This window comes from Benincasa hispida, chromosome 6, assembly GCF_027475165.1.
Source record: "Benincasa hispida cultivar pf3 chromosome 6, pf3_genome.v1.1, whole genome shotgun sequence".
Taxonomy (NCBI): domain Eukaryota; kingdom Viridiplantae; phylum Streptophyta; class Magnoliopsida; order Cucurbitales; family Cucurbitaceae; genus Benincasa; species Benincasa hispida.
Genome location: NC_143483.1, coordinates 15940890 through 15956941, shown reverse-complemented (window position 1 = coordinate 15956941; position 16052 = coordinate 15940890). Strand labels below are relative to the sequence as shown.

General features: G+C 33.3%; 1 protein-coding gene and 1 long non-coding RNA gene across 9 annotated transcripts; one reads left to right on the top strand and one right to left on the bottom strand.

Moving 5' to 3' along the window:
* Positions 1-727: 727 nt before the first annotated feature.
* On the bottom strand, positions 728-13269 carry DFB (DHFS-FPGS homolog B). Of its 8 annotated transcripts, XM_090314564.1 has the most exons (19): positions 12987-13266; positions 12835-12899; positions 12525-12583; positions 8877-9039; positions 8642-8772; positions 8500-8565; positions 5989-6098; positions 5609-5669; positions 5362-5445; positions 5204-5260; positions 5020-5080; positions 3812-3858; positions 3647-3724; positions 3126-3290; positions 2739-3023; positions 2052-2130; positions 1700-1858; positions 1427-1590; positions 728-992 (listed from the first exon to the last, which is right to left on the bottom strand). In XM_090314564.1, the coding sequence occupies exons 4-19, from the start codon at positions 8884-8886 to the stop codon at positions 936-938; spliced, it is 1614 nt and encodes a 537-aa protein (XP_090170690.1). In that variant the 5' UTR covers positions 8887-9039; positions 12525-12583; positions 12835-12899; positions 12987-13266; the 3' UTR covers positions 728-935. The 8 variants fall into 8 exon arrangements, with proteins under 8 accessions (XP_090170690.1, XP_090170687.1, XP_090170686.1 ...); XM_090314561.1 differs by lacking the exon at positions 12525-12583 and having other exon boundaries at positions 8877-9060; XM_090314560.1 differs by lacking the exon at positions 12525-12583.
* Positions 13270-13530: 261 nt separating this feature from the next.
* Positions 13531-15471, top strand: LOC150035466 (uncharacterized). Its single transcript, XR_016530078.1, has 2 exons — positions 13531-14917; positions 15058-15471. It is a non-coding gene; the product is annotated as an uncharacterized LOC150035466 (long non-coding RNA).
* The last annotated feature ends 581 nt before the right edge of the window (positions 15472-16052 follow it).

Here is a 16052-nt window from a genome sequence, read left to right as displayed (position 1 = left end):
ATTAGCCCACATGGCATACAAATCATGGACCAAGTCCACGATTTTGCTCACATGTCCCACCTGAAAATCGTGGACCTAATCCATGATTTCCCACCTTAATACTCCATCATTCTCCATTTCTCTCCTTCAAACTAAACTTCCTCTCCTTCATTTTCATTCTGTTGATGTATCTGTCGTCATTCCCCTGGACCTTCACCATTCGCCGCCGCATAGTTTTGTTTAATATTTTTTCTCTATATGATATAGATATATCGATCTAATGGCTTTTTGTTTTGATGTAGATCACTAAACTTTAAACTTTCTCTCGTTATTCCTTTTCATTTTATTGTTGCCATCCTCCATTGTTTGTTGTCGCTCGCTACCTCTAGATTTACCTTCAATCGTGGATGCCTTGACACTTGGCAACATGGACTGCAAGGGTTGAAAAAGGTTGACCGGACATGTGGGTTAACGATGGACTAGTCTACGATTTCAAAGACATATGGAAATATTGGACCTCATCCACGATTTCACTACCCTATTTTTGTCAACTACTTAGGCAATTTAGTCCTATCCTACTGACGAGATGCTGAATTCTTGATGATGTTAAACTCAAGCTTGTGTCAGATTTAGATCTTGTGTTGTAGTGGGTTATAATATTTATAATCTTTTTGTTCAGTAAATCTATTAGCTATTATAATGATTATATAATATGTAAGAATATTATAAACAGTGAACCCTGGAAATATGATCCATTAAGAATATTTCTAAAATTCTCATTATTGCTCAGTTCTGAAGCATAAGAATAATTAATGAAAGAGAACAAATGTAACCCTCATCACCAACATTACCTGAAGTCTTCTGATCTAACTATAAAACAAAAATGTTGTTTGTTCAAGAAAATCTCAACCAAAAGCTTAGTCCCATCGCAATTAACACCAAACAGATCCCATCCTTCATTTGATTAATTTCAACACATCTCCCACAAGATGTAAGGAACCAGTTACAAGAACCTGAAAAATAGAAAACACGAAAGTTTCCTCGTTACACGAGGCTGTTATCTAAGTTTGATGCTAAAAAAGGGTCAGTTTGGAATGCCCCTTCAAGTGCTTAAAAGAAGAATTTATAAGTACTAAAAAGTGCTTTTTAAGCATATAGCTCATTTTGAACATGCCTAGAATCTTCCCGGAAAAACGAAAGTTTACTTCCATTCTTTTTTTTTAATGGGTTTTAAAGGCTTTAGCTAGTAAAAGTATACCTTTAGCCTAAAAAATCTTATATTGCGGATAATGGTATATAATCTAAGCCACATGGAACAGAAACCAATTGTAGTTTGACTTGCATTTACTATTCCCAAATAAGTCTGCAATGTCACTAAAAAACAATAGGATCATTTTCCTCAACTCCTCAGCAAAAATATATACCCATTTTCTCAAAAAGAAATTACCTGAAGTCGAACGGACCGATTCTGCTGCAAGACACTATCCCGGAGCCATTTAATAGCCATTGGGAGAGAAGAAAACACTGTGCTATTCTCACAATTCTTACCACCCACTTCTGATTTTTCACTTTCTTCTTGAAGTACAACACCAGTCCCTTTAGAATCATTTCCTGATATGCCAAAGTATATAAGCTGTTTAGGGAAGGATAAAGAATTCCAAACACTTCAAAAAGATTAGTTCGGTTACATAAAAAGATCACTAGCATAAGCTAACAGTACCTTTGACACATTGCATGGTGTTTTCCTTTTCCCATACCCTTCGAAGATGGAACTGCCAAGAAAGGTCAACTTGCCCATTTGTTTCTGGTAAACCATGGGTTCCAACCTTGTTAAAGACTGATGTATTTGGAACAAAGAGTGCTTTCTTGAAGTTGACACCTGAATTATGTAAGCAAACTTATTTGTATACGAGTAATGTCATATTTAGTACCTAAATTATAGATCCCTCTTTTAAATTCTGAGATATATATCCTTATCCTCGGTCAATAAAACCCAATGTCTAGAAATTACTATGTATGAACCCCTCCAGAACACCTGACTCTTCAGATCCAACAGTTTGACAAATACGTACCATTATTTGCGCACATTTTGATCAGAGGTGGGAGAAGCAATTGTGGATCTCGCACAGACATACAATTGAACAATAGCACCTACAGTGTCCAACAATACTAGGTTAAAAGGCATATAAAGAAGTTGATGCGTTACACAAATGAATTATGAGTTAAATGCTTCTCTTTATGAAATGTAGAACTCTAGAACTAGAAAGGAGTGCTGAAACATATCATAGATCTACTTGCAATATAGCTGTTAAAGAGATGGGACAATTTTGTCCCTTATACTTTTACTCAAAGGAAGTATCAATAAGAGTCGATCATCTTGTTAAACAACTTCTCCACTGGAAAGAATTATGGTCCTGGAACTCCACACTGCCCCAAAGGAAGACAACAATTGGTCCTATCTGAATTTGAAACTTAATTCTTAATCATAGTTAGAATCTCTTGTGCTGTGAGAGTAATAGACCGCTGTAACACTTTGAAGGCGAGGGAGATCATGCCGGGGGCTTCTGTTTTGTTAATGTTAGCTAAGGAAACTTTCATTGTTCCTGATCTCCCACTTTTTGATATATTGATTGCAGGCCAACAATGCCATTTGTATAGGTTTTCGAACTGTAACAATCTAATTTAGTTACTTATGATCCATTTTTTCTTGACAAACAATAAAATGAGCTTGGAAAAGTTGATCTAAAGTAGATGTCTACCTGTACAGATTTCTTCCTTGCTTCATCGTTATCATATCCTTGAAGTTTATTTGAAGATGTAGCATTATCCTCCGACTGATTTAAATTTCCTGGCTGGTTATGTCTTATTGCAGCAGAAAACCATCTACCGCAAGCCTCCATGCTCTCGGGACTATGGGCTCCATCCAAATAAAAAACAAGATCGTCTGGGGATTCAACATCAATGTATTTATCAGGAACAATCTGCGCTCGCCCTTCAAAGCTGGCAGTGGTAAGCCCTTCTATGAACTGCTCAGGCAAAGACCTCTGACAACAAAATATTTTTTTCAATTAAAAAAAAAAAAAAGAATTAGAAAACACAAGATAATGTTATGAAAGACTGAGGACAAATCTCTATGTCGAACTTACATTCTGCTCCACATATGACAGTTCAGAATGACCAGCCCTGTGAAGCCAAGTGGAGGATAGGGCAATAGCAAGACCAGCATTTAGATATTGGTGCTCACCTTCAAGCCCAAGTTTACGACCATGAAGTAGCTCGGGATCCAATGGCGACACTGTTGTAAGTTGTACCTGTGATGTGCAAAATTGTTGCAATTCATTTTGAGGGAAGGTTGTACTGTAAATATTACCTAACTGGTAGATTACCAATCAGCCTAAATTCATATAGTTTACTAGTTTCATGCTTCAGCCATGTAGTCATGTAGACGTAAAAAAGCATAGATCATTACAACAAATAATTTAAACTCACACGTAGTGTAGCAAATAATAGAAAATTCAGATTGTATGAAGCTAACATGACATTGTTTCAAATATAAGGTAGTGTGAACAATGCATATTCATAAAGTGTCGAAAAATAAAATTCAAACAGTAAGGGAAGGGTCAGGTCTTATGGTGGTTATACGAATGAAGAAGATATCTGCACATACATCCAACTGCGAAGCCTTATCTCTAAGCACACGCATGGCTTCATCAGGTTGAAATACCGTAAAAGCTGGAGCCCCATGCTGTACCAAAGTGAAAGGACAACAACAAACATTAAATTGATTATTCCTATATGCTCATACTTGGAGGAAAAGTCGTTTGAAGCAAACCTTAAAGATACCAGCTTTCTCTGAAGCTATCTCACCAAGAGTGTTTCCTGTTTAGACAATTCAAAACAGAATGAAATCAACAATTTAAAAAAAACATCATGACTTTAGAATCTACCATAAAACCATCGAAACTTGGACAAATAGTAGCCAAATTATAAATTCAATTGAATTATGTATTACTGATGGTAAATAAATTTTCATCTCAAAGAACTCATTACCTTAATTTATTTACCCTTACTATCACATTCGTTCAAGGTTGACAAAATAAGTAATTTTCTCTTTTCTTTCCTAGTATCCCTAAATTGAGTGACCTCCCATCCCTTTTCTCTTTTCTTTCCTAGTATCCCAAAATTGAGTGACCTCACATCCTACGCACACAGCATTCCATAATCAGGACTATTATTTGCACCTGGTAGTTAGCTTACACATTCTACACGATGCTTGAAAGTGTTTGGAACTAATAAAGCCTTGCAATTGATATACCTTTTTTTCTTCGGACGAGTGGTCTAGGACGTGCAACCTAATGAAAACCTTTATAACTGATGGACATGCTAGGCTCTGCTTGTAACAAACCTATAACTGATACAAATGTCTCCAATCTCAAGCAGTTCTCCATTTTCCAAGTAGAAACAATGACGAAGCACAATATAGAAAGTGGAAAAAGGATTAGATGCAGATAAAACAAGAGAGAAGGGGTAGGAAGGAGAATTTGCACTTGATAATGAGCTGAGTAGTAGAGTTAGTTACATGGCAAGTGGGGGCCAATGCAAGGGTTTTTGTAGGGTTTGAAGGCTCTATTTTGAGGGTGGGAAATTTGGCTGAAGGCGGAGGTTTAGGAGAGTATTCCGGCACTCCCGAATGTCCCGGGGAGTTATCTTCTTTCATTTGCTCTTTATCTTTCATCTTGTTAAAGCTGATCTTAAGACATTGTAATTTGGTGTATTTTTTCCTAGTTGAATATATATATTGATTAGGGAGGCGTGTTTTTCTAGTTCTTGATTGCAAGAAGTAGAAGATACCTAACATTATCACGATCTGTTATCTATTCTATAGGTTGTTCAGCTGCATCCTTGAGTTCTACGAAGATACTAACATTATCGATTAAGATACAAACCATCTACGCTCATGCATAAGCCAAAGTAAATGCAAACAGTTGACTATCATTTCTTTTCTAGGCATAAAAATCTCAAGGTTTAGCGAAGGCTAACCAAGAAGTTCCATGTGGTCATAACCCAGAGAAGCTATACCACACACAACGGGTGCCTGGACCTGAAACATTAAAATCTATGAAATGGCTATACCTTGATATGATGTTTCTACTTCCTAAAATAGATGAAGGACAAATTATATTTGAAATAGTTTATTATTTAAATAAAAAGATAATGAGCATACCACATTGGTAGCATCAAAAGTTCCACCCAAACCAACCTCCAAGATAGCTACATCCACCTTCATTGATGGCAATAAAACATTATCTTTCTAATCCGCCTAATAAATTGATCAAAGAAAGCTTGTCCAGAAAAAGATTAAACTAAAAATAAACATCAAACCTGCTCATCTGAAAATATTTTGAATGCAAGTAATGCAAGGAAGCGAAACAAGTGAGGCATTGGTACGTCCTCACTAGTTTTTTCCTGAAGAAAATAAAATTGAATAGAATCAGAAAAAGCAAGGAAAATAGTAATCCAAGAGATCTAAAATGAAACCACTTCAACTATCAATACAGCATTACAGCTTGCAAATTTTAAGTTGTCTGAGAAATATAATACAGTTGAATCAGATTGACTAGTAAAATACCTTTAACCTATTATAACACCACCAGAAATAGGTTAAAAATTTCTCTTCACTAATGTCGACGCTGCAACAAGTTAGAGAACAAATTAATAATTCTAAAAAAAACGTATTTATAGTCAATTATCAAGAAGATATTCAAGAATATGCAACTTCAAAATGGAAAAGGAGCTTAAGCATTGCACGTAGAGGCACTTGGTACAGAAATAAAATTAGACAATGCTATTGCAGCAGTGAAAAATAAAATTACCTTTTTATTTTTAATTTATTTGGACTTAAAAAAAAAAAAAAAAAAAAAAGTAGCTCTTCGCAGATGTATTAGCTACCTGAGAGACCAACTTTTCCACAAAAGAACAACGAAAGTATGCAGAATACAGAATAGTTACCCATCCAAACGAAATCTTTCTCGGATATCAATAAGGTGAGGAGAAGTGAAAAGGCCCGTGTGGAAGCCATAATTACGCAATATGGATTCAGTAAAGGTGCAAGTAGATCCCTACACAAGTCCCAACAAAAGGACAAAGTTCAGTTAGCATAAATCATTTTCAATGATAGATTTCTAAGCAAAGTTTTAAAATCCTTTCATCAACATTTAAGAGAATGCAAGGATATTTTCAATTTAAAGTGAAAAAAAGAAAGAACAGAAATGTAAAAACAATGTAACACAAATCTATATCTATATTTATACTATATTAAAAGAGGAGCTATTTTTGCCTTCCCTTTTTGCCCTTACAAGTTTTAAGAATTCCCTTCTTACCCTCAATAACTCTTCAAATTGTTTAGGTGGCTCTTCAACCCACGTAGTAGTTCATGTGTTTGTTGATGTTAAGAGGACACGACTATTATTTAAGCAACCCTTCAACCTACATAGTAGGTCATATGTGCATTTGGGTTGATGACGATAAGACAACTCTTCCATGATAAGTGTATGGGTGTGTGATATACCTATAAAAATAAAGAAATACTTGGCCAATGCATTTATTGCAATTTTTCAAATTCCACAAAACATTCAAAAGCAAAATCTCTCAAGAAAATAATTGAGACTAAATTTTTTTGTTTTTCAAAGGAAAACATTTTACTAAATTAATGAAGTGATATTGTTATCATTCATTTTTCTTTCTTTATTTATTTATTTTAAGAAATTTATTTTATCGCTCTAAATTGTTTTGAGGAAGTTTTTGAAGTAAAAGGCTTGCCTTGAAGATGTTATTCCATTAGAGGAAACAAAAAAACAAATAGAATATTTGAGATAGATTTAAATTTAAATGAAAAGTAGTGGAAAAATAAATTGGGTTTTACAATCTACTTAGTCATCTATTCATTGTTTTAATGTTGCAATAAATTTTGCTTGAAAGGATAATCGAAACCTGAGAGCAAAATGAATTTTGATCGATTGATGACTATTTTCTCATTATAGGTTTGCTTTTTATATAAAAGATTTTTTTAGCAGATATAGGGATATGGCGAGAGAGGTTAGAAATTTAATGGAATATGATATAGAATTGATTTAATTCTTTTATTTCTAATTTAGCAATTCTTAATTTTAAATTCTATCTCATTCCTCATCCATAATCCCATTTTATTACTTTAGAGTCGGTCTATTTTAATTTATTTATTTTATAAAAATCTTACTAACTCAATTTTTTTTTTTTTTTTAATCATGAAGATGTAAAAGGAGGAAGAGGAGAATGAGAAACTAGTAATGTGAATTTTCTTTTCTTCTTAATTTATTTGTATCTAATTGCAATGTGCTTATATTCTTTTAACTTTTTTTTTTATAATCCATTCCACCCTAATCAAGTTCATTTAATTCATAGATACATATCTTCAACTAGAATAGTGAGTAACGACAGAAAAAAAATGGAAAAGATTGAGATATCTATATGACATAAGAAAATTAGATAAGGAGATATAAAGAGACGAGTTGAGAAAATTAGAGATATATTAATGTGAACTTAAAATTATGAGGTTTTTGAAAAAGAAAAATGTGTTTTAAGGTTTTACTTTAAAAATTATAAGTGAAGTATCTAGTTTACCTTCTTTTTAAGAAATATCTATTTTCCATTTTAAATATAAGACAATATCAAAATTGGTGTAAAAATTTTTGATAATGACAATATTTTTTTTTTCTTTCCAACAAATCAATTTTTTAGTGTGATTTTAACATATAAAACCTAAAAAAGAAAAATTCTATTTAAAAAAAAAAAAAACAAAAAAAAACAAACCAACAAAATCTTTGAAACTATAATAATAATATTAACTAGCCCCTTGTATGCTCAATAATCATTCTTATACTTTTAATAAATATATTCTATTATGTTAAGAGTAACCGACACCATTTTATTTTTTAATAAAAAAATTAAAAGTAACATTTTTTTTTAATTCATGAACAAACAATGATATAATTTTAAAATTAAGATTTCAATAATAGCAACAAACAATACAAATGTAAATAATTTTAAAATAATCAATATCTTTCAAACTAAATAATTATAAAAATTGGTTTTTTTAGTCCTTTATAAATTGGCATGATTCATAATTAAAATAATAATAATGATAATAAATTTCAACATTCACTACAAAATTCATAAAAACGCACATCGCACGTAATTACTAGTTAGATTAAACTTTCCAATAGAGAAGGTAGTAAGTTTGAGGACAAGAAATCCTTTGCAACAGGGGGACTTCAAAGAAGCAGTATTAATGCTGATTAAAGACAAGTTCATACTTGTTAAGTTAATCCTTTGAATATATTCTCAACTCTCCACCCCATGCATTATCTTAGATATCAACACAAAATCCCTTGCATGAATTATTGAATTATTAATATGAAATGCGAAGGAAATAATATAGCAGGGGTTCTAATTTCACACTTCTTGCATAAATAATAATGATACCTTGCCTTTGGTGCCGGCTACATGAATGACCTTCATTTGCAACATGGACTCCTCCAAATCAAGCATCTATTGTATAGAATCAACTCAATGAACATCAGCCCAAGTATACCAGCAGTAATAAAGCGTTAAGATTCATTAATACCTTTACATACTCAAACATCAACTCAAATCGATCTCCAGATTTATCACAGCGTCTACGGTTGACAATCAACAGAGATAGTGCATCTAATGCCTCTTCATAGGCCGTCCGTGAGTCTTTCAATGTCTCATTACCTTCAAAAACACCAATCACAACCCACAAACATTTTTAGTTTTACATGACAGAAATGCTTAACACATTCTTTTCAAACATTCTTTTCAGATTAATATATCTATACCTTCTACCATGGTTACTAGATGACCTCCAAGTTCTCTAATATCTTGAGGATTCAACCTAGTTCAAAACAAACACATCCACCAGTCCAAAAGATTGAATGGACTGGGAACCAGAGAGCACCACCTTCATGTTGTCCCCCACCACAACATCTGCTACTCTCCAATCTGCAAAACAGTGTTAGGATACTACCTTACAAGAATCAAGATCTGAGATATATTGAGAATTAAAGAAGAACTACAATATATTCCAAGTATAAAGGAACTTGGAACCTCCCTCTTGAGTACTCTCACCCAAGCCCTAGATCACTCCACAAAATAGTCTCCCCTTCTATCACACCCTGTTCTAGATTTTCTCTCTAACCTAGATTGAGACATGAAGACACTACTCTAAACGTATTTTTGAAAAACAAAGAGCAAGTAAATGTGTCTTTTATAAAATTTTATAAAAGTTTCAAGCTTCGACAGAGTTTCCCCTAAAAAACTGATTAACCACATCTGAAAAAGAAAAGAAGATTGCACTTCCAAAATACTTGATTTCAAAACAACTACCGAGTGTCTCACCACACACCCTTCAATAACATCGGATCCAAACAAGTGTTCATATACAAACATTGGGAAAACAAATTCAAAATAGATTACATTACTTAAAACAAATATCTCATGACATGCAGCTCACCAATCCCAACTATCCTGGTGTACTCTCAAAATATACATACATACGATGTAGCAAATGTTTAACAAAAACAACTGGCGTGTGACGACTCAACGGGCACCCAGAACTTGACCGCTATTGGGGGAGAAAACATCGAAAACATGAGCTAAAATCCAATGAGAGGTAAGTTCATAATAATATAGAGTTTGTCAAATCATACTTCCAATAAATAACATTCAAACACATTTTGACATTTAATGGCATGATTAAAGTTCCAGATATACATGTTATAAAACATATACAAGTTATTATTGTGAGCCACCATCAATCCTGTACCATATTCCGGTCTACCACGATGGATTACACCAAATATATGGCCGAGCATAGGTCACACAGGTTCAATAACAAGGGAACATGCGGTCATACCAAGTTCAAACATATTTGGCACTTCCAACACAGTGGCAACCTCATTACAATATCCATTTCATCATAATCACTGCTCATATGTGCACACAGGGTGGCTACCCTCCAAGGGTTAATCAAGCCCCAAAGCCAATACAACATCTCGTTCCCTATCCTCACCTAGGCTCAGGTTCTTGAGTTTCCAGGTTACGGCATCTTTCAACCCCAGAAATCCCCTGACAACCATAGGTGGCATCTTTCAACCCCAGAAATCCCCTGACAACCATAGGTGGCATCTTTCAACCCCAGAAATCCCCTGACAACCATAGGTGGCGCTACGAAAATACATTCAAATAGCATATGAGTAAATCGTCCTCTTTTTCTCATAAAAATCACATAATTCAGGTTTAAAAGCCAAATATGGTTAGAAACACATTTTCATAAATTCAGGTCATATACTTTTGTGAAAGCACAAAAAATAAGACCACCACTCAAACATTAACGAATTCTTAGTCATAAAAATAGTTCATGCCCGCATTTATTCACAAATCAAATTAAACTCTATAACTTAAATAAATTTTCATATCAAATACTCGAAAATAACCACTCACTGACAATGGCTCGATCCTCTAGAATTATATGTTCTCCCCACTTTCGTTTGAATTTGAACTTATGTCCAAATGTCTATCTAAGCAAAACCAACCTCCTTAGACGACCTTTGAAATCCTGTGATGTAGCCTAAATGATAAAAGGAAAGAAATCTCCCAGAACCAAGATTGTAAATCTTTTATTAGAAGGAATAATGTGTTTGATACAAGACGGAAAGGTTCCTATTCACAGAGTTTTATTACAAGTGGGGTAAAAAGGGAATTAACCTAGAATATTACCTAATAACCCAATTAACCCCTATTCTTCTTACATCATTCTACCCCTTCAAAAAGAAAACTCGTCCTCAAGTTTTAAAAAGAAAAAAATTTATGAAGCAAACAAGAAATGAAATAAACTTGTTCAACGGAGTATGACCAAACCAACCTCCTATGTATTGAACAAAAATATTATGATCAAAGATATAAATTGGAGACAAAAAATCGAATATTGCCACCAAAAACTGAACTTCTCCATCGGCCATAAACCCAAAAAAGATGTTTCCTTCAAGTTCAATAAAAACCATCTTCAAACGACCAATTACTAAAAAACCACCTTCCAAAGAGAATCGTTCAAGAATCATGTCTTCTTTATCATTCGATTCAAGTTCTTCGATAGTTCGGTGATCCATTTCCACCGCAATTAGTGTGCCATTCTTGTTTGATTCTTGCTCGATGTTAGATACTTTCTTTTTCATCTTCTTCGTTATATTTTTCATCTTCACTTGCAACTATTTCCAAATCAACATCTTCAAATTCTTGTTTTTTTTTTCATATCTTCATGATTTTCTATTTGAAAATTTTTCAACCGTGATTCTTTTGTTTTTCTTCGGTATATGAAATCAATCCGTTCTTGAACTCTTGCAAATGAATTGAGATCAATATGTTGATTCATTTTCCCCAATGAACATTGGATTTCTTTTGTTGTTTTCTTTATTTCCTCCAATGTTACGGGATCAAAGTAATCATTTTGTTGGATGCTTGAATATGTTTTAATCTCATATTGGGCACAGGACTCATCCATTGATTTTCTCGAATCAACTTTTCTTGATCGTGTTTCATAATCAAACGAGTAATTTTGAGTCTTGAACATTCTTCTTGGGCTGTAAAAATTCATTCTAGATGATTCTTTCATTCATCTAACTTCTAATCTTTAGGTTGATTTCTTGAAAAATGGGGTTGATTGGATAGTTGGGCCCTTTTCTGATATTGTCGCCTTCCTATTCCATCTCGAATTTCCTTCATCAGTCACTAGAATCATTAGAATCAAATTTCCAATGTGGACAATGATAGCCTCTTTGATAAAATCGAGCATGGACAAAATTAGAATGTTGGAATTCTTCTTCTAAATCACTTGAGTCAGAATTCCAATATTGTTTTTGGAAGTAAAATTGATTTTCTTGCCTATACAAACTGTTGTATTTTTTCTTGGACATCTTCTTCGATCGGTAATAGTCCATTCTTGCAAAATCTCGAAAAATCTTTGGTTTTTTCTTTCTTGGAGTTTTTAGGATTCCCCTAATTAGATATGTGTTGTACGGCAACGAACACAACTCACAAAGTTCCCGATCTTCCACTGGCAGCAGTCAACTTGGTCCAGACGGATACTTTGATACCAATTTGATGTAGACTACAAATCTAAAAAATTCTTGAACGATTCTTGAAAAGAAGTTTTATTAATTGCTATCCATACATGAGGGGGAAGACTCCTATTTATAGAATTTGAATACAAGTGGGTAAAAAGAGAATTAAACTGTACTTTTATCAATTACCCATTTTAACCCATTTCTAGGTACATCATCATGAATCAAATCCAAGTGAGTAGCTTGCTCCAATACCACTTCCAAACCTCTCAAGAACTCGAATCTAAGCACAATCTAATTTTAAAGGTTAGGACCCTATCTCCCACACCCAATAAGTACTCAAAGTTAATCCATGGTTCGAGAGCTCACCAAAGGTGGCGTGGAAAACCTTAGCGGCTACTGAACAGCACCTCACAGTCCTTCAAGCTCTAATCTTGCATAAGCATTAAAAGTAATAAACTTAACCGGTGCAAAATTTAATGGGTAAATCTACATTTAGACGAGAACTCAACAAAATCCCACCAATTTCAGACCCGACCTTGCTGGAAATCTATTCAAAATCCTCCAAATCTTCAATCTTTCATCCAAAACATTATGGGTGTAATATTAATTTCATGCCAACACCAAATGGGTATTCAAGAACTCTAAGAAAAATCACTGAACAGACCCAAACCCTTACCAAAAACTTGTCGAAATCGCCTTAACTCCGCTAGACAGCACACTAAGGGCCTTCTAAACTCGAATCTAGCATCGAACATCATGGCTAAATCAATTTTAACACCAAAACTTAATGGGCATTCAAGTCCCATTCAAGAAAACCAAGAAACCCACCAAATTTGAGCCAAAAACGCCCAACTTCGGACCTCCCACCGGTGGTCGGCGTGGCGGCGTCTGAACCCGTGCGCGACGGATCCGGCGGCGCTGACTGCAGCTGGCGGACGGCAAACGCGAGGCTGGCTGGCGGCTGACTTGTTAGCGCAAACGAGGACGAACGCACGGTGGCGAGGGGCGAACTCCGGTGGCCGCGGATCTTGAGAGAGATGGAGAGGGAATCCGCGTGAGAGAGAGGAAGAGATTTTGTGTGGAGGGGGAAGTCACGGCCTTGAAGAAGAAGATTTTCTTTCATTTTTTATTTATTTATTTAAAAAAGAAACTTGTCAAAAGACCAATATACCCCTCATTTCATAATTTTTTTTCCCTTTACTTAATTCTTTTTCAACCCCTATCAAATTTTCAAAATATGTAAGCATTTTGGCAGTCGAAGAGAGTTAGATTGGGTGGACTTAGAAATCTACACGATGTTTGATTGTCCGTTTAAAAGAAAATAATAGGTTTAATAACCCACAGTTTTACTCCCAAAATACCAACTCTAATAATATCTATTTTCTCTTACTTCTCTCTTAACTCTATTTTGACATTTCTCTCCCTCGTCTGGCGTTTCACATTTTTTTCATTCTTATCTCTTTCATTTTCTCTCTTCTTTATCCAATTGGTAACATCTTTTTTGTCTTCCTATGATTGTCTCTTCTTGTATAAAATTTTTGCCTGAGATCTACTCTTTTTTCGAATCATGGTTTAGATTTAATTTTGTTAGGGTTTTTTTATTCAGATCTACTATTTTTTCCGTAGTTTTTCATTCAATGCCGGCATCCTTTGGGAATTTTTTTTGTTGAGGCCTACTTTCTTTTGGAGTTTTTGTTTGGATTTACTTTTTTGGAATTCTTTTCGTGGGTTTTGGATTTGTAGATATGTAGATTTGTAGGGTTTTCTGTTATTTTTTGTGTTGTTTTGGATCTACTTTTCCTGCATGTTAGATTTGTAGGGTTTTGCATGTTAGATTTTTTTTTTTTTTTGGAATTTTTTGGGTTAGATTATATGATTTTGTGTTCAATTTTTTTTCTTCAAATTTTCTTGGATTTTTTAGGGTTCGATTTTATGATTCTGTGTTTAATTTTTTTTTCTTGGATTTTTTTAGTACAATTTTTTTATTCTGTGTTCAATTTTTATCTTTGATTTCTTTTAATTTTTTTTTTTTTTTTTGGCTCTTCCTCAAATTTGGTATGCAATGATTGTCTTCTATCATTTTCTTCTAAAGGCTGATGATGATTATTTAATTCATGCTTTCCCATTTTCTCCTCTTAATTCATCCTTCGATGTTTTGTGCATTGATCTGTATTATATATATATATAAATAAATAAAGCATTAGTTCCTTGTTTGAGTTCCTTGGTGATCTGTTTTTTTTTTTTTTAATTTATATTGTCTTCGGTTAATTTATCTTGTTCTCTTGTTTTCTCGATTATATACTAGACTTCATGTACAATTTGTTTATTGGAGTTGGAATTCCTTATTTTTGTTCTATTTTTGTTCTTTTTTTTAAAAAAATGGTATTGGAATTTTTTTTAATTGTTTTATGGTAGTTGGATTTCTTCAAATGAAAGAAGAAATTAATACTCTAGGGTCTCTGATTTTTTTTTTTCCTTTTCTTTCAGTAATTTCGTGTGATATATTACATCTTAATTAATGCAATATTAATTGTATAATATTAAAAAAAAATCCAGCCACTTATTTTTGCCAACTTCGCCTTACTTAATTAGTTAATTCAAGATTTACTCCCTCTTCATTATGTTTAATGAAGTCACTGTTCATCATTACCGACGGTTGGTGTACTTAAGTGCACCCAACTCCACTACCAACCACCCCCATAATCTATCATGTCTTACTACCCACTTCAATTTTGAGAATCTGTTTATTTGGATTGTTGGTAAGCCCTCCTACCCATCTTCGAATCTGTTTTTTTTTTTCCAACACTTTTAATTTCAATCTTTTGGAATGAATTACATGTTCTAATCTGTTTTTGTTTCTTTCCTTATCTTACTTCACCGTTTTTACGTTCATACAAAGGTGGTCATGAATCGAACTATTATGTTGAAAGAGGTACCATTACCTTTCCATTCTTTTATAATGAAGTATGAGTTGGAATTTGGACGTCATAAGGAGGTAATCAGGCCATATTTGGTATTGAAGAGGCTAACTAAGAATGATAGATGCGACCTAATTGATATAATTGGCACAAACATACAAAAGACGGACTGCGAGGAATGGTATTGCATCCGCCTACTTGCTCGAACCCATTAGATTGATCATCTAATATTTCAACCTAAAAATGTATATTTTGTGAATTTTTTTTTTTTTTTTTGAACGACTACATATTCGGTCGTTTGATATTATTTTTGTGATGTTCAAAAGAGTGTAATTTTACTATACTATCATCTTCTCAATATTATTATGAAATGAAGGTAAATATTCTATGCACAATTTCAATTTTACATAGACAATGCATATTATATAAATATAAATATAAACTGTTATGTTATCAAGTTATTCAACGTTTATGAGTATAACATTAATCTTTTTTTTTTTTATAATAACGTTAAGTTAGCAAGATTTAATATATAATTTTATTCACAAAAACTACATTCAACTCAACTCTGCACTCAAAATACAGATTTTACTCAACTCCACTCAGCACCCCAATATAGACAATAATTACCAATTCAACCAAATTTTACATCCTAAATACAGACAATTTGACTCTTCAGATAATAATTACCAATTTAATTTAATTCAAATCTATATTTTTATCGCGTGTCAAAGGTTCCCTAAGTGAATAGTTCAAACTTAAAGGATGAAGAATGTACTTCAAGCTTGATTTACACCACTTAAGGAACATTAGAGTCACTAAAAAAAAGAAAGAAGTAAGAACTTGCATTTAGTGACTTATTAAACATAAAATTAAAAATTTTAATGATATAAATCAATGCTTGAGAACTTCTACAAAATCTTTGTAATAAACATACTATATCATTATTACCATTTTATGTACGAAATTATATGAG

Coding starts and splice junctions, on each gene's coding strand:
- DFB (XM_090314558.1), bottom strand. Junction 2,131..2,738: donor CAAGGAAGAAATCTGTACAG/GTAGACATCTAC, acceptor TGGACACTGTAG/GTGCTATTGTTCAATTGTAT. Junction 1,591..1,699: donor CACCATGCAATGTGTCAAAG/GTACTGTTAGCT, acceptor TTGGCATATCAG/GAAATGATTCTAAAGGGACT.